The 22598-nt window shown below is 36.6% G+C and overlaps 1 protein-coding gene across 2 annotated transcripts in view; it reads left to right on the top strand.

Moving 5' to 3' along the window:
* VPS45 (vacuolar protein sorting 45 homolog) overlaps window positions 1–22598 on the top strand; it is a 68036-nt gene that overhangs the window by 34570 nt on the left and 10868 nt on the right. For both annotated transcript variants that reach the window (XM_082832560.1, XM_082832561.1), the window contains exon 14: window positions 7766–7897. In XM_082832560.1, the coding sequence (XP_082688686.1) occupies window positions 7766–7897 (132 nt within the window). The remainder of the gene's footprint in view (window positions 1–7765; window positions 7898–22598) is intronic.

The following is a 22598-nucleotide window of genomic DNA, read 5'->3' as shown; positions in this document are numbered from 1 at the left end:
AAGGAAGTACTCTTTCACATTTATACAAATTTAGTAGAATCTTGTTGTTTTTGTTTCTATGAAAGCAGCAGTCCTTTCTCATTGGCCTTTTTTCCTTACAGTCAATGCTCATATGATCTTTACTACCTGTAAGTACTAGATTCAAAAATTTGAATTTTAGCCATAAGTGTAACAGTCCACAAAGTAGATAAAATACTGCCTCTTAAAAGTTTGTTTTTCTGCTTAACTGAATGATTAACGATTAATGATTTCCAGAAACACTGTGTGTGAAAATTTTTTTATTTTTCTAATACAATAGGATATAAATTGGTTGGGTTCTCAAGGTGTCCTTGTATGTATATGTGTGTGTGTGTGTGTGTATATATATATATATACACACACACACACACACACACATACATAACAGCATGAACAGACTGGTGTTTTCTAATGTTTGCTATCTGCATTAATTAATGCTTTTGGTTGCTATGGTGAATTACAGAGCACAGGAAGATGTGTACAAAGAATTGAACTTGTGTATTCCACTTAGCTTCAGCCATCATATAAAAATGATTTACTGTATGTTTTACTGTTGGCCTCATCAGAACATCTACTTTTAAAATTCATCAGGGGAAGGAATTAAAAGGAAAAATGTCAGGGATGTTTTTTTAATTTTTTTTTTTTACCAGTGTTCCTCCTTAAGCCAGCCTGACTAAGTAGTAGGAGGCTCAGGAAAACATTTATTAATGTTTTCATAACCAAATGTGACATAGTCATCTTTGTTAGGTACACAACTGAGTCAAGCTCTAAGAGCCTATCCCTACATGTAAGTTTTGTCGTTACACTGATATAACCTACACCCACAGTTACCACCTGTAGCATCTTCTTCCCTCTCCATCAATATGAAAATACTCTGGCCCCCTGAAATTATCAGACTAAAGAATAGTGTTCTCTGGCTATGTTAGAAACCTGCTTGAATTTATTCCTTCCCAGTTCTTGCCTTTCTTTTCCATAAGAAAGATATATACTCTAGAGGCAGGTGATAGGCAGAGGGCAGCTATGGAAAAGCGACATCATTTTCCAGGGTGATCCTTATTACTCCACTCAGCTGCTTTTCTTTTTTTTTTAAGATTTATTTATTATTTATTTTATTTTATTTATTTTTGGCTGCGTTGGGTCTTAGGTGCGGCACGTGGGCTCTCTCGTTGAGGCGCGCAAGCTCAGTAGTTGTGGCGCATGGGCTTAGTTGCCCTGTGGCATGCGGGGTCTTAGTTCCCTGACCAGGGGTCAAACCCGCGTCCCCTGCATTGGAAGGCGGATTCTTTACCACTGGACCAGAGAGAAGTCCCTTAGCTGCTTTTTAAATTGACTTACCAGATCAAGAGCTCAAAACAAAAGTGTTACTGTCTAATTCTTCTCATCAGTCACTGTACCCCTGTAAGGGAGAAACCTGCTTCCCTTCTTCTTAATGGAGTATTCTGTGTAATTCATGAGTATTTACTCAAGATAAGCTGCATAAAGTGTCTCAAGCTAGATTTGTCCCTCAACATCAAGAGCACTGCTTATGGAACGTTACTGTAAAAAACTACTCATTTTCTGGCCAAAAAAAACTCATTTCAGGTTTGAGGATTTTATTGTTTCTGAATACTGTAACAGCCTTTTTTTTTTTCCTCCTGTTTTCCACCTAGGCTGACCCTAGATAGTTACAACACAGACCAAACTGTTGGTAGAGTCCTCAGTCTCCTTGATGGCACGTTCTTATAACACTGGAATTTTTTTTCCCAAAGAACTCATTCTTTAATGCCTATTAAACCAGTTGGGACTGCACTTCAGAAGCCATTATTATCTCAGATCATTGGTACCTCTAGAACCAATATAGTGGGAAGATTTAAAAATATATATCCTTAGAAATTTAGTGTATATTCTTGAGGGTAATACTATGGTAAAAGTTACAGGGACTCATACCAGTTTTTAAAATTACAACCAATTGTAGTTTATTTGATCTCTTTCTTATGAAATACACCCCTAAAGATCCTGACAAGAGCTGAACTTGAGTTTTAGATGTTCATATTCCCCTTCCCCTTCTGTAGAAATATTAGTAAGAGTTGAAACAACACATACCAGTTGTAGAAAAAGACAAGAACCTGTATTTTGCCTGAATATTCAGTCCCCAAATAATTGAGAGTTTATCATACTTGGTAGAAAACTATTGCTATCACAATTATACAACTCGTCCTAAGCAAATGACCTTTTTCAGCAAGAAAAAGCTGGCCAGTAACTGGAGGCAAATACTTGAAGGAAAAAAACCTTGATAGTATAGAAAATTTTAGTCATTCGTGAACAGTGGTAATGCTTTCCTATAAGTTTATAAAGAACCTCTTTCCCTGCAGCCTAAAGCACCAGATTAATATTGGATTAATAATTTAGGCTTAAGGCTCATAACTCTTTTCTGTGCTACTAGAGGAAATCATACAAATTATAGATTAGGGCCACTACAAATTCACTGTTTCTCACTTCACTTGGGCCTTCAGGGATACTCAGTCAAACTTAGTAGTTCTCTCTCTTTGTCTCATTCACTACATCAGTTTAGAATGTTTTCCATAATGTCTAAGTCACCTGACCCACACCAGTGTTTCCTACTTCACAGTGGAAAAAATTGAGTCTGTCAGACATTAGCTCCCTCAGTGTCTAGCCCCCATGTTTCTAAACTTAGTTACATATATCTACCTAATCTCCTTCCTTCATTCTAAAGGAAATACATCCTCTTTTCCAATTCAGAACTAACCTCTCTGCCAACACTCGTTTTAGACTCCTACCATCATTGAACGAAGCCTTTCTCTGTAATTACTTGCACTTTCTGTAATTATTTCCACTTTCTCTCCTCTCTCTCTTTCTCTCCCCCTTCTTCTCCCTCTCCCTCCTTCCTTCTTCTGTATTTTCAGCTTGTCTTCCTCTAATTACTTTTCCACAGACTACACGCATACTGAAGTTTCTCCTGTTAAGTAATGTATTTAAAGCCCTTGACCTGGATTCTCCTCTAACCTGTCTTCTCTTCAGTCAGGCTTCTTGGATAAAGTCGCTATCTTCACTTCTCACCTCTTCAATCCATGTACCCTGGCTTCTTGCTCCACTCTAATACACTGAAACTCTTCTTGCGAAATCACATTGCAGGAATGTGCACAGTGGTCTCTTTCAATCCTCACTTATTTACCTCACTACTGCATTTAACACTTAACCATTCTGTTCTTCAAACTCACTTGTCCCTTGGCCTCTCCCTCTGGTTCTCCTCCTACCTTTCTGACAGTTTCCTTCTCAATTGCCTTTGCTAGCTACCGTTCTTGCTTATCCTGTAGATGTTAAAGAATCCTCCCAAACTCTGTCTTTTGGTTCTCTTCTCATTCTACATGATCCCCCTAGGTAGAACTCATCTATTCCCACGGCTTCAGCTGCCACCTGTATTCAGGGACATCATCAGGTCTCAATGTCCAGATGTCTGGTGGACATCTCCATTGGGATGTTCCACAGGTATCTCAAAAACAGCATGTTTTTGTCTTAATTCAGTCAGTCTTGCTTTCTTTGTTCTTAAACTTAAACCACTATACCTAGTCACCAAAACCAGAATACTTGAAGTTATCACAGATTCTTCCTTTATCCTCATCCTTCACATTTAATCATTGACCAACTACTGAATGAAGAGTCTACATTTTTTGTGTCTTCTATATCCAGTCCTTCCCCTCCACTTCTGGTATTTCTTTAGTTCCAACTTTTATCACATCTTCCCAAAAGTCTTACAGTAGACTTTTGTTCTCCAGGTTTTCCCACCAGCAACCCCCAATTCATTCTCACATAGCTGCCAAAATTTTCCTTTAGAAAAGCAAGTTTGATCATGGTAACCTGTTAAAACCCTTCGATGATCCCCCCATGGCCTATAAGATTCAAGATTCTCCCTCTCTTCCTCTCACTATATCTGCAGCCATAAAGGAGAAGTTAGGATGGCTCCAAAGTTTTGTCCTAAGCAAGTGAAAAGATAGGTTGGCCATCCACTAAGATGGGGAGAGCTATATGTGGAACAAGCCTGGGGGAGAGGATTAGGGATTTGGACATGCCGAATTCAGAAATAAACTAAACAGCCAAGTCGAAATGTCGATTAGACAGATGCTTAAGTCTAGCATTTAGGAGAGCAGTCTGGGCTGGAGATAGAGATTTGGGAGTCATCAGCAGATAAATGTATTTAAAAACCACAAAACTGGTTGAGATCATCTAGGGAAGTGCAGTTCAATAGAGCTTTCTACAATGATGGAAATGTACTATATCCATGCTATCTAATAAGGTAGCTACTAGCTACATGTGACTATTGAGCACTTGAAATATGGCTAGTTCCACTGAGGAACTGAATTTTTTATTTTATTTTAATTAATTTAAATTTAAATAGCCATATGTGGCTAGTAGCTACTACTTTACACAGGTATAGGGAGTAAGTGTAGATCAAGAAGAAAGGAGGACCAGTGAATGGGTTCTGGGCACTCTACCATTAAGAGGTTCAGTGAGGGACTTCTCTGGTGGTCCAGTGGTAAAGAATCTGCCTTCCAATGCAGTGGACGTGGGTTTGATCCCTGGTCAGGGAACTAAGATCCCACACGCCATGGGGCAACTAAGCCAACGTGCCACAATTACTGAGCTCGCGCACCACAAACTACAGATCGAACGCTCTGGAGCCCTCGCACCACAACTAGGGAGAGAAAACCCGCATGCCACAACTAGAGAGAATCCCGTGGGCTGCAACTAGAGAGAAGCCTGCACACCACAACAAAGGGCCAGCGTGCCACAACGAAAGATCCTGTGTGCCGCAACTAAGACCCCACACAGCCAAAAAAAAAAAAAAGAAAAGAAAAGAAATAAAGAGATCAGGGAGATGAGATGAGACCATGAAGAGACACTGAAAAATGTCAACTAATGAAGTAAGAAGAAAACCAAAAGAATGTGATGTCCTGGAAACCAAGTAAAGAAAGTATTGAGGAGGAGCAAGTGATCAACTTAGTTTAAAAGGACCAAAAGCCTTGATAATACACAGTACTGACAGGATGTGGAAAAATAGGCACTTTCCTGAATTGCTCATAGAATGACATCTGTAGAACACCTTGGAGATACCTACCAAAATTTAAAATGCACAGTATGTCCACACAACTATATATAAAATGCAGTTTATAGACTGTATATAAAATATATATTAAATATATACATACATATGCATGTATCTTATAATATGAATATGTAAATTTGTAAATATATGTATATACACATAGATAGTCTCTCTGAAAGGATATTCATAAGAGATGAGTAATAGTGTTTGCCTCTAGAGGGAAACTGGGGTGCAAGAGGACTGAAGTGAGAAGGAAACTTACTTTTTTTTACAATATGCCCTTTTTTATATTATACCATGTGCAAACATTTATCTAGTCAAAAACAGATATTTTACTTTATATATATATTTTTTTTTTTTGGCCATGCCGCGTGGCTTTCAAGATCTTAGTTCTGTGACCAGGGATGGAACCAGGGCCCCCTGCAGTGGAGGCACAGAGTCCCACCCACCAGACTGCCAGGGAATTCCCCAAAACAGTATATTTTAAAGTAACAAAAAATGATTGTAGAATATATAACACTATGGAACACTTAAAGCATCATGATGCTAAATACATTGTTTCAGGTGGGTAGATTCAAATGAAGCTTACCTTGTCTTAAAATGTAGCATTTCAAAGGCATGATTTTAAGTCCCAAGTTCACATAGAAATGTCATAATTGACTCTGCTAGATCAATTGCAAAATAACCACCCCTTCATTATTGGGAGCCTTTGTTGGGTATCTCTGCAATTCAGAGATTATCTGAACATTCTTACATTTATTTTTTTAAGTTTTTTTTTATTGAAGTATAGTTGATTTTCAATGTTGTGTTAATTTCTGCTGTACAGCAAAGTGATTCAGTTATACAAATATATACATTCTTTTCCATTATGGTTTATCACAGGATACTGAACATAGTTCCTTGTGCACCTGGTTGTTTATCCATTCTATATGTAATAGTTTGCATCTACTAATCCCAACTTCCCAGTCCATCCCTCCCCCATCCCCCATCCCCCCCTTGGCAACCACAAGTCTGTTCTCTATGTCTGTGAGTCTGTTTCTATTTCATAGATAAGTTCATTTGTATCATATTTTAGATTCCACATATAAGTGATATCATATGGTATTTGTCTTTCTCTTTCTGACTTACTTCACTTAGTCAGTGATAATCTCTAGGTCCATGCATGTTGCTGCAAGTGGCATTAGTTCATTCATTTTTATGGCTGAATAGTATTCCATTGTATACATGTACTACATCTTCTTTATCCATTCATCTGTCAGTGGACATTTAGGTTGTTTCCATGTCTTGGCTATTGTGAATAATGCTGCCGTGAACATAGGGGTGCATGTATCTTTTTGAATTATAGTTTTGTCTGGATATATGCCCAGGAGTGGGGTTGCTGTATCATATGGCAACTCTATTTTTAGTTTTTTGAGGAACCTCCATACTGTTTTCCATAGTGGCTGCACCAGAACATTTTTAAATAGCCACAACATCTGATTCTGTTTTCATGAAATCCCACAAGAACAAATACTCTCTCAGTTAGTGATTCCTTCAAGGTGTTTTAGAAAGAGACAGAGAGACAAACAGAAAGGAAATGTAGGGTTGGTTGTTGGGTTTCTTTCCATGATTTATACATAGCATGTACATCCTTTGACTAAAGATATTTTTATTTAGTTTTGTGCTATAACTTCCAAAATGGTTGCTTCTGCTTGATGTCATTTTAAATAATGGCCGGTAAGTGATTTAACAAAATTATTTGCCTACTAAGATTAAGTAATTTTATCTTCTCTTGATGGCATGAGAAAAGAAAAACAAGGCAGACTTTAACAGTTTTGAAAATAATGTGATCTCCTTCTTGTTCATATCTTCAGAAGGATCTAATAGGAGGACCACTCACTTTTGTTATAAAGCTATTTTGATAAAGATTGAAGCACCGTAAAACTATGCAGTGCAACCTAAATGAGGCTAGTGACTGAGCTGATGCGTCAGCATGTCCAGTGTCAAAACTACACCCACCGGTTTTTTGTTTCCATGGTTTCTTTTTCTTGGTTTATCAAAGGATTGAGGAACAAAGATTTTAAGAAGAGGTGGATTTCTAGAAGCGCCATTAATTTATGTATCCCATTCTTTTTTTGCACTCAAAATACTAAATGTTTCTTGTTCCCGTGTTATGGGGACATCCAAATATACCAGTACTTTCCAAAATACTTTGAGGTCCTTGGACAGAAGCCATTGTAATGACACTGTACTAAGTATTTGACGAAGGGCTTATACGTGAAAGGAGATGTGTAGTACAAGCATAAATTACTGCTATATTGATACCATATCACAGTGAAGTACTCTTCAGCCTCTTGAATATAAAAGAATATTCCTACATTTGGTTCCAGCAAACACTATTGTGCTATTCTGAAATCCACAGCACAGAAATTATGACATCCGCTCATAAACAGAAAGCAAATCACTATTCAGCATTTCCTGCTCTGTTTCCTGCCAATTTCAGATAATTAAAACTTTTTTTAAACCTTTTATTCTATTCTGCTTTAATTCTGCTTCCTTTACCAAAAAAGAAAGATTCATAAATTAAAACTGTGTATATGATAGTAACAGCAAATTTTGCCTTTTTTCCCCCTTATCCTATGATATTAACTTCCTTCATTATTGTAGACCTCAGGATATCATTGTGTTTATAATTGGAGGAGCCACCTATGAAGAGGCTCTAACAGTTTATAACCTGAACCGTACCACTCCTGGAGTGAGGATTGTCCTGGGGGGAACCACTGTGCATAACACGAAAAGGTAAGGGAGAACATTCAGTCCTATAACTCTTTCCCCTTTCCCAGAGAGGAAGGCTTAAATTCCCTTTATGTAGGAAAAGTAAGGTCAGTGCTGACCAAACTGCTGTAGACCAAAATGCATCAGTTCATAGAATAATTTAGAGTTTGTGTGAGATGAAGGATGTATACTCTATTAAGTTCATAAATCACTTAATTCGGTCAAAGACCTGGAGAGTAATGACCAATCTTCACTGTTAACAGTTTTGTTTCTTATGTTCAAGGAACAGACTGGCATTTTAAAGATACCCAAACATAATACTATTGAATTCTGTGAGTTTTTCTGTTTTGTTGATTAAGTACATTCATTCAGTAAATATTTAGTAAGAAGAATACAAAGATGAAGAAGATAAAGATCCTGCCTCAAGTAAGTGATTGTCTGTTAGGAAAGATAGAACATAAAAAATAAGAAAATAAGTGCCTGGAGAGAGATGTAAAAGAGCCATGGATTCTCAGAGTGGCTAAGAGAAACTAGCAAATGTTTCATGGAGAAGATAGTGTATAACCTGAGCCTTGGATTAAAAATGGACATATGGAGGGAGAGTACATTCTAGGCAGATTTAACCACATGAACAAGTTACAGAAAACTATAGGCGACATACATAGAAAAAGAACAGCAAGTAGTCAATTAGCTGGAATGTGTGTAATAAGTGAAAAGGTTGATTGAATGCCATAATTGTAGAAGGTCTTGAATTCCATGCTGAGAAATTTTTTTCTACTTTCTTGTGTAGAAAATGAGGAATCATTGAAAGTTTTAAGCAATAAAATTATAAGAAGGTCATAGTATTTTAGGAAGATTAATTTGGAAACTAAGAGTAGGAAAGACAGATAATTGAATTTAATGATTGGGGACCCTGAGAGATCCATGCTGAGCCATGTATACATAGGTACACAGGGAGGCATTAGAGGTGTTTGTGTACGTTTTCACTTTTTATTATTATTTGCCTCATTGTACATTCTGTTTTATAACCTGCATTTTGTAGTCTATGATAAAAACATCTTATAGTCTTAAATATATAATCATTCATTCATTAAACAAATATTAATTGAAAGGTAAGATTGGGTGGATTTGAATATTTCCCTCTTACTGTTTTTATGAATTTAGGCAGATTAGTTAACCTCTTGGTCAGTTTCCAGAGCTCACTGGCCATTTATATATTTCTGTTTGTGAATTGCCAGTTCATATTCTTTGCAAGAATTATATCTGTATAATTAAGGATATTGACCATTTCCTAATATATTTGCAAAATATATTTTCCTCTATTTGATATTTTTGTTTTATATTATTCAGTGTTTTGTTGTATAAAACTTTTTTTTTTTTTTACTTAAAGTAGTCAAAGTTACCAGTGATTTCTGCCTTTGATGTCATGCTTAGAAAGTTCTTTCCCAGTCAAGATTATATAAATACTAACCTCTGTTTTTTCCATTATTTTTAGGACTTGTATTTAAAGTTATATATTTATAATCTATCAAAATTTTATTTTGGTGTAAACTGTGCAGTAGTGTCCTTTTATAAACTTTACAGAAATATCACATGTACATACTTCATTACATACAGAAAAGTATACAAATGATAAGCAATGAAATAGCACAAAGTGATTACATCTATGTAACCACCACACAGATCAAATAATAGAATGTCACCAGTATCTCTAGAAGCCTCCCTTATTCCTCATGTCCCCTCCTTTGCACAACTCCACACAAAATAATAACTAGTATGACTTCTGTTATTATATATTAGTTTTACCTGTCCGTAAAAGATAATTGTTGAATGAATGAAGAAACAGTGGTTAAAATTAATCTATTTCTGCCTTTCTCACAAACAGATCCTTAGAAGAATCTCTAATCACCTTACTCCCAACTTACAAGCTATCATTGTCCAGCATATTGGTTCTACTTTGTTTTTATAATCCCCAAATGAATCATTATTATTTTCAATAGTCAATATTTGTTTAGATTTACCTACATATTTGCCTCTCCCCCCTCTTCATCCTGGCCCTTCTTTCTGATCCAATATTCTTCTTACTAAAGAACCTCTTTTAGTACTTCTTTCAGGTTCTGGTCAACTTGACGTTTTTGTCTAAAAATATCTTAGTTTAGCTAAGTTTAGAATTTCAGGTTGATAGTTTTTTTCAGCACTTAGAAATCAGAAGACAGTGGAATACTGGTACTTCCCTGGCAGTCCAGTGGTTGAGACTCCGTGCTTCCACTGCAAGGGGGCGTAGATTCAATCCCTGAGGAGCTAAGATCCCGGATGCCAGTACCGTGTGGCCCCACCCCCCCAAAAAAGAAGACAAGCAACTATTTTCAATTGTTGCTTCTTAGTAGACTTCTTAAGAAGTCTACTCTCGATACAATTGTTTTTCATCTGTAGGCAATATTTTCTTCTCTGGCTCTTTTTATCTTTTTGTCTTTGGTATTCTTGTTTCAGTATTACGTATCTAAATATGGATTTATTTTTATTTATGTTACTTAGTATGAAAATACATGTTTGGCATAATTTCTGGAAATTTTCCAGTCGTTATTTCTTTGAATATTGCATTTTTTCCCCAATTATTCTGTTCTCTCCTTCTGGAACTCCTGGGAGCTATATGTTAGGCATTTATCTATTTTCATGTCTCTTAACCTCTTATTTATATTATCCACCTGTTATCTCTCTGTGCTGCCTTCTGTGTACTTTTTTTCACATTAGTATTTCAGTTCAGTAATTCTCTCTTCAGCTATGTATAATCTGTGTTTAATTTGTACATTCAGTTTTTAATTTCAAAGGTAATATTTTTATGCCTGTAATTTCTATTTGCTTCTTTTTCAAATTTGCCTGATTTTTCATTAATTTCTTCTTCTCATGTTTTCAAATCCTTTTCAAATTTTTCTTTGACCACATTAATTCTATAATCTGAAGTACTTGGAGGTCTAATTCTGCTGTTGTGTCTGCTGACATTAGCTCCTGATGGCTCATTTCTGCATGTAATTTTGTATTACGAGTTATCTTAAAGAAGACTCACAGGACTCATTCGGAGCCTAAGTTGAAGATATATCTCTTCTGTGTAGTTTGTCTTTCATTTAGGCCAGGTACCCAAAGAGTATTATCAGTTCAGAACTTTTTTTAATGTTAATTTCTGTACTAAAGGGTTCCTGAACCATGCAGAGCTTTATACTGGTTTATTTTCAAGTTTCCTTGTGATCTTCCTGTGCAGATAGAAGATTTTTGTTTTTCTATTCTCTCTTTTCAGTGAGGGCCTCTACATTATGCAAGAGTCTTAATTCTAATTCCCTTTCTTAATGAGGCCTAAGCCCTGTCTCCTGACCCTGTGCAGCTGTTAAAATACAGTGCCCTTGTTTATGAACATTGGCATATTATGAACATTGGCATATATCTATTGGGTAGTTAAAAGCATTGGTTTATACTTATCAACCTAAATTTTTGTTCCCTTTTTGTGATGACTCTTGGAGATTTCCCTTAATTTCTTAAGAGGTTAAGCTATTCATTTAAAAGTATGTATGTCATTTTTTATCCAGCATTTCTATGTGTTTTATTTAATTTCGCCTTATCTAGTTGGCCTTGATTTCAGAAATCGAAGTGTAAGTGTGGTTATGATCTTGGAAAAGTTTAAAATGGTAGTGACATTATGCGAAGTTTACTCTAATTTGAAAACTCTTAGGTAGTATTTGGAAGCTTAACTGTGCATCCTAAAATGTCAGACTGAGGATTTTGTACCTAATTCAGTAGTCTGTGGGGGTACCATTGAATAATTTTGAGCACAGAGTGACACAATACTATCGCTACTATTTTATGCAAGTTCCTCCCTTTGTTCCTGCTGCTGCTAATAAAAATAATCATAATAGGGCTTCCCTGGTGGCACAGTGGTTGAGAGTCCGCCTGCCGATGCAGGGGACACGGGTTCATGCCCCGGTCCAGGGAGATCCCACATGCCGCGGAGCGGCTGGGCCCGTGAGCCATAGCCGCTGAGCCTGTGCGTCCGGAGCCGGTGCTCTGCAATGGGAGAGGCCACAACAGTGAGAGGCCCGCGTACCGCAAAAAAAAAATAATAATAAATAATAACAATAAATATTTATTGAGCATCTACTATGTGCTAGGAACTTTACTAAGTACTTTACATATATTAAGTCATTTAATCCTCATATAAGGTATGTACTATTATCTCCACTCTGTATATGGAAACTGAGGCAGAGAGATTAAATAACTTGCCCAAGTAAACATGGCTAGAGCCAAGACTCAAAGCCAGAGTCCATGCTTTTAATCACTGTGCATTTCCTTCATAAGTATTACTTGAATGCCTGACACTGTATTGTTCTCTAAATAATATTTAATAATTTAGTGTTCAAGATGTTTTATTACTAGATAGCCATAATGGATTTTATTTTCTTAATCTAAATGAGTTCTCTCATGAATGTATATATAATTATCTGCTTTTAAATAGGCTTTAATATCAGAATTCAGAAAGACTAATTGACTTTTAAATGATCTTTCTGAGAGTTAATATTTCCCATTGAATATTTGTAGCCCCATGGCCCATACTTAAGAACTATAGCATTTTCTCTTTAACTTGAAACATTAGACGTTTAAAACTAAACATCTGTATCTCAATTTTGAAAATACTTTGGATTTAGATGGAAAGATAGATTGGCAAAGATTTTTGTATATTTCTTTGTAATTTAGTCATATTACATAGAAATAAAAATGCATATATTTTCAGATGTGTTTGGCTAATTAATAGTACTGTGAATAAAACTGCATTTTACTATTAAAAATAGGGGAGGAACCTAAACATCTAGGTTTTTCCTTAAATTAGTATCCCAGGTCCTGAGAAAATAATCTTTAATATAAAATTAAGAAAGGCAGGGAAAAAAAAAGTAAGGCAGCTTTGTAAAAGCTTTATACTAGATTCTCCCAGCTAGCCAGCTCAGTATTTCTTTGTCTGACTTAACAATATGTTAAGCAGTACACTAAATTACATTTGAGCAGATATCCTTAAGCAATAGAAGGGTCAATAAAATCTTGAATGGGATTGTTCAGTGGTCCCCGATCAATGAAATTTTTAGGAAGAGGGTGTTGCTATGGTAATTAACAACCTGGAAAAAATTTAATGTTTGCAATACATAAATGTTCCAAAATCTGGTTTTTTTAATTTACTTTCATAAATATATAGCCTCCAGCAATAAGTAAATAGTGAAATTTTTCACTATCAGTAAGAAGATAGTGCAGTTTGTATTTCAGAGTCCAGTTATTGTAAAGGCTTAAGTAATTGAAAGCAACAGTTTCAGCTTTTAGAGGAAAGGCTCAATTTTCATGATGAATGTGGATTACCTTGGGTATTACTAGACTGTTAAGTAATTAAGAGTTCACAACTCTTAATGCATATTGAAATCCCAGACTCTCAGTAAATGGGAAGGTTAATATTTTTTAAAACTCAGTTTTATACCTGGATATAGTAGGGCTGCTGTGAGCAGCAATAAAATATGGGGGGAGAAGTTGAACAATTTGTTTCTGTGAATTGTTAGGGTTTAATTTTTGTGGGAGTCTGTGCAATTTCCTGTGTAATACATGGATTATTTCTTAAAAGTCCAAAGGAATAAGTGACAAAGACACAGCCTTAACCTCAAAACTCTACCGTGCAGAAGTATTATTTTGAGAGACTATGGCAACCAGGAAACAGAGTATACTTTTAGATGTGCCATGATAAGTGCCCTCTTTTTAAGCTTTTCTTTTTTTTTTAAATTTATTTTATTTATTTATTTTTGGCTGCGTTGGGTCTTCGCTGCTGTGCGCGGGCTTTCTCTAGTTGCAGCGAGTGGGGGCTACTCTTTGTTGCAGTGCGCAGGCTTCTCGTTGCGGTGGCTTCTCTTGTTGCAGAGCACAGTCTCTAGGCACGCGGGCTTCAGTAGTTGTGGCATGCAGGTTCAGTCATTGTGGCTCGTGGGCTTAGTTGCTCCATGTCATATGGGATCTTCCTGGACCAGGGCTCGAAGCTGTGTCCCCTGCATTGGCAGGTGGATTCTTAACCACTGCACCACTAGGGAAGCTCCGTGCCCTCTTTTTATACTTGGAATTATGTAAAATATGATATGCCCCACAAAGATCTGGATTGGTGAGCATTGTAATAAGCAGAAAAGAAATCATATCTTGGGAATTCCCTGGCGGTCCAGTGGTTAGGACTCCGCGCTTTCACTGCCATGACCCGGATTCAGTCCCTGGTTGGGGAACTAAGATCCCACAAGCCCTGCGGTGCAACTGAAAAAAAAAAAAGAAAAAAGAAATCATATCTTGTAGCTCAGAGTGTTATATGCTGATATAGAAGCTACTATCCTTGCAGAGTGGGAAATGCCAATTGCAAGATATTTCTCTGATACAGGTCACTTGATTTCCCTGATGTATTAAATAAAATCTGAGATTATGACAGATTTATTTTGAAGTCAGATCCCAGCACTACCACTTACTAGTTTATGATTTGGAGCAAGATACTTAATGTAATAGGTAGATGGGTCAAAACTCGTCTCTTGCATCCTAGAAAATCACATGAACCTCACATGTAGCAATTTGAACAGCCTTCATCCTGGGATACCTTCTGTTTCTAAAATACATTGAGATTGCCTTCACTGTGAATTGAAACAAAATCTTAGTTTTAAACAAAACCAAAAAATAAAAAGCAATTTCTGGGCTTCCCTGGTGGCACAGTGGTTGAGAGTCCGCCTGCCGATGCAGGGGACACGGGTTCATGCCCCGGACCGGGAAGATCCCACATGGCGCGAAGCGGCTGGGCCCGTGAGCCATGGCCGCTGAGCCTGCGGGACCGGAGCCTGTGCTCCGCAACGGGAGAGGCCACAACAGTGAGAGGCCCGCGTACCGCAAAAAAAAAAAAAAAAAAAAAAAGCAATTCTTTCCTTCCCTCCCTGACATATTTCCAGAAGTGAAAGTAACTTTTGGTGAGAGAATAGGGCCTGTGTATAAGTAAGCTAAGTTTTAAGCCAGAAGGTACCTGAAGATAAATGTCACTTAGAGGGGTTTTTTTGATTATAAAATATCTGCTTTGTTTTTAAGAATAAAGGACTATTATTCCATGTTAAATGTGGTTGCCATTCTCTGTGAAAGCATTGAAAATTCTAACATTTTTATTTACGTTTTTGTTCTACTTAAAATGTCCCTTAGATTTTAAAAGGAAATATACATTAGTTGAATCTGAAATTCAGCTTGCCATTTAGAGTTCTAATTTCAGCTGCTCTCTCTTAAGTACCTTATTTCTTTAAAATAGTTCTTTTGTGACAATAGTATTCAGTGCTTCAAGCACCGATCACAGTGAAACAGAGTTCTACAGGCCTTTTGTATGAGTTGTTTCTATAGGACCTGCTCTGATGATGTGTAATTGTAATTATCTTTGTTTAGCTTTAAACACTATTTAAAATAGATGGTGTGTGTTTGCTGCTAAGACACCAAGGAACTTTGCAGAAACTAATTATCTCCTTAGCAACATTCTTAATAAAACTGCCTTCTGAATGAAGAGTGGTAGTCAATATTTTCTTCTCTCTCCGTAGCCATATGAAGTTTAATATGAATTTTGTATTGCTTTCCCTTCTCCTTTTATACATAATGAAATCAAAGAAATAAAAGATAGTAACTGATACCAGGGACCTCTATACAGGCATAATTTTCATGCCTTTTTCAAAGCAGAGAACCTGCCCTGAAAAAGGATCTAGGTAAATAGATTCAGCAGTGACCTGAACACATGCAAGTGCTTGCCTTAAGCAGTTAGTCTGTTATGTCTCTGGGGTCCATGCAATTTTGCAGTTTGCAGTGTGCAGACTGTCATCTCCTGTGTCAGTATTTGCACATCTTACGGATATACTTCCCCCTGGCCCTTACTACTTCCCTCTTCATTTGTCTCATTAGTCATACTGGCCTAATAGATCCTCAGTTAGCGGGGAATAAGTCAAATTTCAACTTCTGAAATTATATATGACATGGGTTGTTCTACTCACCACAAATATTTTCACCAAAGTCTTTGTGAAACAGTCAGAAGTAATATTGCCCTAGTTATGAGTTCTAGAATAGATAAACATTTATTGAACAAATGAGAAGAGCATAGTCAATAGTTCATTCACTCTTTCAGCAAATATTTACTGAATATTGGAATACCTCTGTGAATAAAAGCAAAGATCCTAATCCTCAAGAAGCTTACATTTTAATGCAGAGAGAGACAGAAATAAACAATAACTTAATAAATAAGTATATTTTATAGTAAATCAGAAGATGATAAATTCTATGGGGGAAAAAAGCAGAGCAAGGTGAACGGAAATCAGTAATGCATAGAGGCAGTAGGGTTCAGTCACACTGCTCAGTATGGTATCGGGAAAGGCCTCATTAAGAAGAGATTTGAGCAAAGACTTGGAGGAGCTGAGGGAATGAGCCAAAAACAGATGCGGGGAAGAGAATCTCAGGCACAGCAACGCTGTGTCCTAAGGCAGTATCATGCAGTGTATTCAAGGAGACTGAAGAGTCTGGGGTTGCAGTCAGGGAAGTAAAGAAAAAAACACTAGGAGAAAATATACCAAAATATTAACAGTGGTTAGCTCTGAGTTGTGTGGTAGTATGAATGATTTTGACTTTTATATTTAAATTTTTTTATTACAATGAGCATGAATTACTTGCGGGGGTGGGGGGAGCCTGCAGTCAGGTGGGGGGAGCCTGCAGCCTGCAGTCAGGCACCTGATCGTGGACGGCCTTGTAGACTATTTTGACGACTGGTTTTCACTATGAGTTAGAGAGCATTGTAGGACATTGGGGTTTTTTTTAACAGCTTTATTGAAGTAAAATTATATACCATACAATTCACCCCTTTAAAGTATACAATTCATTGGTTTTTGGTATATTCACAGATACGTGCAACTACCACCACAGTCAATTTTAGAACATTTTCATCACCTCAGAAAGAATCCCCCAGCCTTAAGGAACCACTAATCTACTTTCTGTCTCTATAGATTTCCCTGTTCTGGATGTTTCATATAAATGGAATCATATGATATATAGTCTTTTGTGAGTGGCTTCTTTTACTTAGTATAATGTTTTCAAGGTTCATCCATGTCATAGCCTAGATCAATACTTCTTTCCTTTCTACGGATGAATAATATTTCATTGTGTGAAATGAAATACCATATTTTGTTTATCCATATGTCAGTGATGGACATTTGAGTCATTTCCACCTTTTGGCTATTATGAATAATGCTGCTATATACATTTGTGTACAAGTTTTTGTGTGTATTGTAGAGTTTTGAGTAGAACCATGACATCTGACTTATATTTTAGCAGGATCACCCTGGCGATCAAGTTAATATGAATTGAGAAATATTATTTATCTTAAAATATTCAGAATGAATATGGGTTATTATAAAAATGCAAGTTTCCTAGACATATATAAATGAACTATACCCATTATGCATTCATCTACTGAGTCATTATTCTTGTTATGTTTCTGAAGCACATGATCGTACCTTGCAAATAAATGAGTACCTTGGTTTGGGTTTTGAGCTGGCTTTTGCCTTATCTCTTCACAAGTCAATCAGTGTTAAAGAGTTCTGGTCCTTGCTGGCAGCAGTTGACATGTTAGGTTAGCTGTGTGAGCTGAGAGGCCAAGAACCAGATCAGTACAGATGGAATTGTTCTCCCAATAGAAGAAATCCCTCTGTCTTCTCAGAAACAGGATAGAAGTGGAGTAGAAAAGGGAGGTGAGGTGAATGTATTAGTAGTGCTGCCAACATTACCTGAGCCCTGCCTGAACTGTGGATGAAGAGAGCTCTAGTCTTCCCCAGTGCTGTCAGTCAGTTCAGTACTTTCTTAAGACTTTTGACAAGGAGGAAAAGTAAACCTAGATCAACAATCCTCTTACTGCCAGATTCCCTTTCAAACCAATAATAATGACTACACATAGTAGGTTCTCTATAACACTACTGGATTCAAATAAACCCTCATTAACAAGCCTGCACAATAATTAATGGTCTCATTTTTCAGTTATTTTCTCTCTAACTAGCAAAGACGGATGAAGAAAAATAGGCTCCCCCACCCCCGCAAGTAATTCATGCTCATTGTAATAAAAAAATTTAAATATAAAAGTCAAAATCATTCATACTACCACACAACTCAGAGCTAACCACTGTTAATATTTTGGTATATTTTCTCCTAGTGTTTTTTTCTTTACCTGAAGGTTTTTGAGTTTTGTGTGTGTTATGTTTGTTTTTGATGTAATAAGGATCACATTACATTGTCTATAAAGTTTTGTACTTGCTTTGCCCACTTTTAATTATACTGAGAACATTTTACCATGTTATTAAAATTACTTAAAACGATCCTAATGGCTCTATAGTTTCAATTTTAAGGACGTATCTCTGTTTAACCATTACCATTTGACATTTAGATTGTTTACAATTTTTTGCTTGATATAAATACTGCAGTAAACATCTTGTATATTGATAAAGCCTTGTCCTATCTCTGAATATTTCCTCAAGATAAATGTACAGTGAGGCAGTCTCAAATATTGCTAGTAGAAGTGTAAATCCGTAACTTTTCTGGAAAGCAGTTTGACATTATATATTCAAGGGCATGGGGTTGACTTCATGGCTCTTGTTGTTATTGAGGGTTTTTTTTAGTTTCTTGATTTTTTAGAAGCCCTAACTCAGGTGTTGGAAGTGTTCTATATCTTGATCAAGAAGATGGTTACATGACTGTATACATTTGTTAGAATCATCAAATGATATCCTTAAAAGTGGAACATTTTATTGCCTATGAATTATATCTCAATTAAAAAATTAAAATTTTAAAAAACAAAGCACTGTAGTACCAAACTGACATTTTTTCCTTGAGATGGTTAGAAAGATAGATAAAAAGAAATAGTTTTCTTACTATGTATTTCAGTGTTATTTAGTGACATGCCCTAGAACCACCAGATATTAGCTGGTGTTATGAGCACATGATTTGAAAAACACTGATCCATAGCAACTCCTAAGAGGGGATTATGATGACACTAAGAAGTAAAATTTATTTAGCATATACTATGTGTTAGACACTGTTTTAATACTTTATACCCGTGCTATCCAAAATGTAGCCACTAGCCTTTGTAACTATTGAACACTTGAAATGTGGCTAGTCTAGTTTCAGGTGTGCCACAAGTATAAGATAAATATTGGATTTCAAAGACTTAGTACACAAAAAGTGTAAAATATCTCATTAATAATTTTTTAAGTTGATAATGTTTTAGATATATGGATTAAGTCAAATATGCTATTAAAATTGACGTTATTTATTTCTTTTTACCTTTTTAATGTGCTTACTAGAACATTTAAAATTACATAGCCACTCACATTTGTGACTTGCTTTGCATTTCTATTGGATAGAGCTGCTTTATTCATTAAATTTTTATTTAATTCTCATAACAACCCAGTGAGGTAGGTATTTTTATTATTATCATCAACCTTATTTTTCAGATGAGACTTAGAGTAGTTAAATACTTTGTCCAAAGTCATAGAGCTAGTAAGTAAGTGGCAAAGCTGGAATTGAACTCGAGTTAGTTTCCAATCTGGGCACTCAGTTGAAATAATATTTTAGGAAGATTTATCTAGCTATAATTTTTTTTTTGCGGTACGCGGGCCTCTCACTGTTGTGGCCTCTCCCGTTGCGGAGCACAGGTTCCGGACGCGCAGGCTCAGCGCCCATGGCTCACGGGCCCAGCCGCTCCGCGGCATGTGTGATCTTCCCAGACCGGGGCATGAACCCGCGCGCGTCCCCTGCATCGGGAGGCGGACTCTCAACCACTGTGCCACCAGGGAAGCCCTAGCTATAATTTTTTTAAATCCCTTGCTTATAAATGTCACAAGATAGCAAAATATGTTTTTATCAAATGGAAAATATGTGAAGCTTTCTGCCTACTAAAAAATATTGTAAACCAAAGCAGAGGAAAAACAGTATAAAAGTAAGGAATCATTTAGTTTTGTTTAAAGATTTCTGTCATCCAGAGATAATTAAGAATGAGATTTAAGACAGTGTTGCCCTTTGGATAAAAATGACTAACTTGATTAACTAGTGGCAGCTGTTAGTTTCATTACTACCCGAGATGATGCCTGAGCTTTGGTAATAATATAATTCTGACAAAGTCAGGACATTAGTGTTTTTTTGTAGAGAGTACAGTTTAGAGCTTAGAAAACAGTTAGCATTTTGAATTTCTGTAGATAGATTTGAAGCTGGGAGGATGCCGATTCATATTATCAACAGGTTCTTTATAGATTTCTACCTAAACAAGTAACACTAGAGACTTGGACCTTCTCCTATAACCACGAGTTGGTTTGATCTCTGAATTATTTACTGAAAAATTAGGATCCTGTGACAGAATTTACATTTCAAAGGAAGAGGAATTCAGAGGACACTTCTTCACTTGTAGGTATTTCAGAATCAGTTTTGAAACTGTTGGAACCATCACCATCTACCATCTCTTGGTAGAGATTTTTGGGAGAGTTTACTTTTCTCCTGTAACCAAAGTGTTAAAACACCATTGCCAAGAGCTGTGATGGAGTGTATCACCTGTCACTGACAAGCATTTATTGAGCACTGTTATGTGTAAAGTACTGTGCAAGGTGTTAGAAAGATGAAGACATATTCTATGTCGTTAAAGATCTCAGTGTCTAATGGAAAAATAGGCATATAAATGAATAACTGTAACAAGATGCTCTTTTAAAAAACTAAATTTAACGCAAGATTCAAATCTGTGTCCCCTGATTCCAATTTATTTGTACATTGAAACATATTTTTTAATTAAAAATAGCATTTTGTTACAAAATCAATACGTAATCCTTATAGGAAAAAAGTTTAATACAGTTAAGCAAAAATAAGATAATAAAAATATTCATACTACCACCATCACACCATTGGAAATATCAACCATCTTGATGTATGCCCTTTTAGGTTTTTTCCTATTAATGTATACACATGTATGTTTAAATAAAGTGGAATATACTATATGTGTACTTTCAATGAAAATACTTATATATGTCATTTTTAATAACTGAATAGCATTCTATTGTCCGATTGTGCCACAACTTATTTAACCAATCCTCAGTTTTTTGTTCACTCAGCAAGTACTTACTGAGCACCTATGTATTCCAAGAGCTATCTTGAGACTAGATGTATGACAGTGAACAAAACAAATATTTTTTGATATTCATTGTTTATATTTTTTTTACTCTTATAAACAGTGCTATAACAAACATGATTTTATATACATCTTTACACACTTGTCCATTTGTTCACTTGGGATAATAGTAATTGGGCATGTACTATATGCCAGACACTCTTCTGACTTCATTTCATATATTATCTCATTTAATCTTCATGATCCGAACGGTAATATTCTTGTGGTTCCAATTTTCAAGTGAAGAAACTGAAACATTAAGAGAAGACAATTAAGTAGTTTGCCTTAGGTCATATAGCAAGGAAGTGCAAAGCTAGAACTTAGGTTCAGATTTTTGTGATCCTAGATTCAATGCACTACTAGCAATGTTGAGATGAAATTACTGCATCAGAGAATATTAACATTTTTAAGATGCTTAAATACTAATTTGCCAGCCAGAAAAATTTTACGTTTATAGCTTCACACCATGCCCTTCCAACCCTGAAGTTAACTGCTCCTGATTCTTAAAAATAAATTTAAAAAAACCATCAATTTGGGACTTCCCTGGTGGTGCATCGGTTAAGAATCTGCCTGCCAATGCAGGGGACACGGGTTTGAGCCCTGGTCCAGGAAGATCCCACATGCCACAGAGCAACTAAGCCCGGAGCAACTAAGCCCGAGCACCACAACCACTGAGCCTGTGCTCTAGAGCCTGTGAGCCACAACTGCAGAAGCCCACGCACCTAGAGCCCGTGCTCTGCAATGAGAGAAGCCACCGCAATGAGAAGCCTGCGCACTGCAACGAAGAGTGGCCCCCAGTCGCCACAACTAGAGAAAGCCTGCACGCAACAACAAAGACCCAATGCAGCCAAAAAATAAATAAAACTAATAATTTTTTAAAAATAGATTAAAGAAAAGAAAAAAATCATCAATTTGTATGGAGAAAATTAGTTAAAAATATTTTACTTCAACTCAAAAGAAAGAAGAAAGAAGCAGATGAATAATGCAAAGCTAAAAGAAGAGACCAATAGGGGCTTCCCTGGTGGCGCAGTGGTTGAGAGTCCACCTGCCGATGCAGGGGACATGGGTTCGTGCCCCGGTCCGGGAAGATCCCACATGCCGCGGAGCGGCTGGGCCCGTGAGCCATGGCTGCTGAGTCGGCCAGTCCGGAGCCTGTGCTCCGCAACGGGAGAGGCCACAACAGTGAGAGGCCCGCGTACCGCAAAAAAAAAAAAAAAAAAAAAAAAAGAAGAGACCAATAAATGAAAAAGTCAGAAATAGAGACAGATTCAGAGAGGTATGTACTGTCTGGTTTCAAAGCAGCCTCCAGTTCCAGATTCCAGCCCCTTATGAGGCACTGATCTTACACTGGTTCAGTGATAGACCCCCACCCCCATGTCGTTGAGTACACTTTTTTTCTTTTGCTTAAGCTAGTTTGAATGGGTTTCTGTCTCTTGCAGCCAGAAGGTTGCAGTTTAGGAAAATGATATTATCTTTTAC

This window comes from Leucopleurus acutus (genome assembly GCF_964270905.1).
Source record: "Leucopleurus acutus genome assembly, chromosome: 2".
NCBI classification, from domain to species: Eukaryota; Metazoa; Chordata; class Mammalia; order Artiodactyla; family Delphinidae; genus Leucopleurus; species Leucopleurus acutus.
This window is presented reverse-complemented; position numbering and strand designations above follow the sequence as displayed.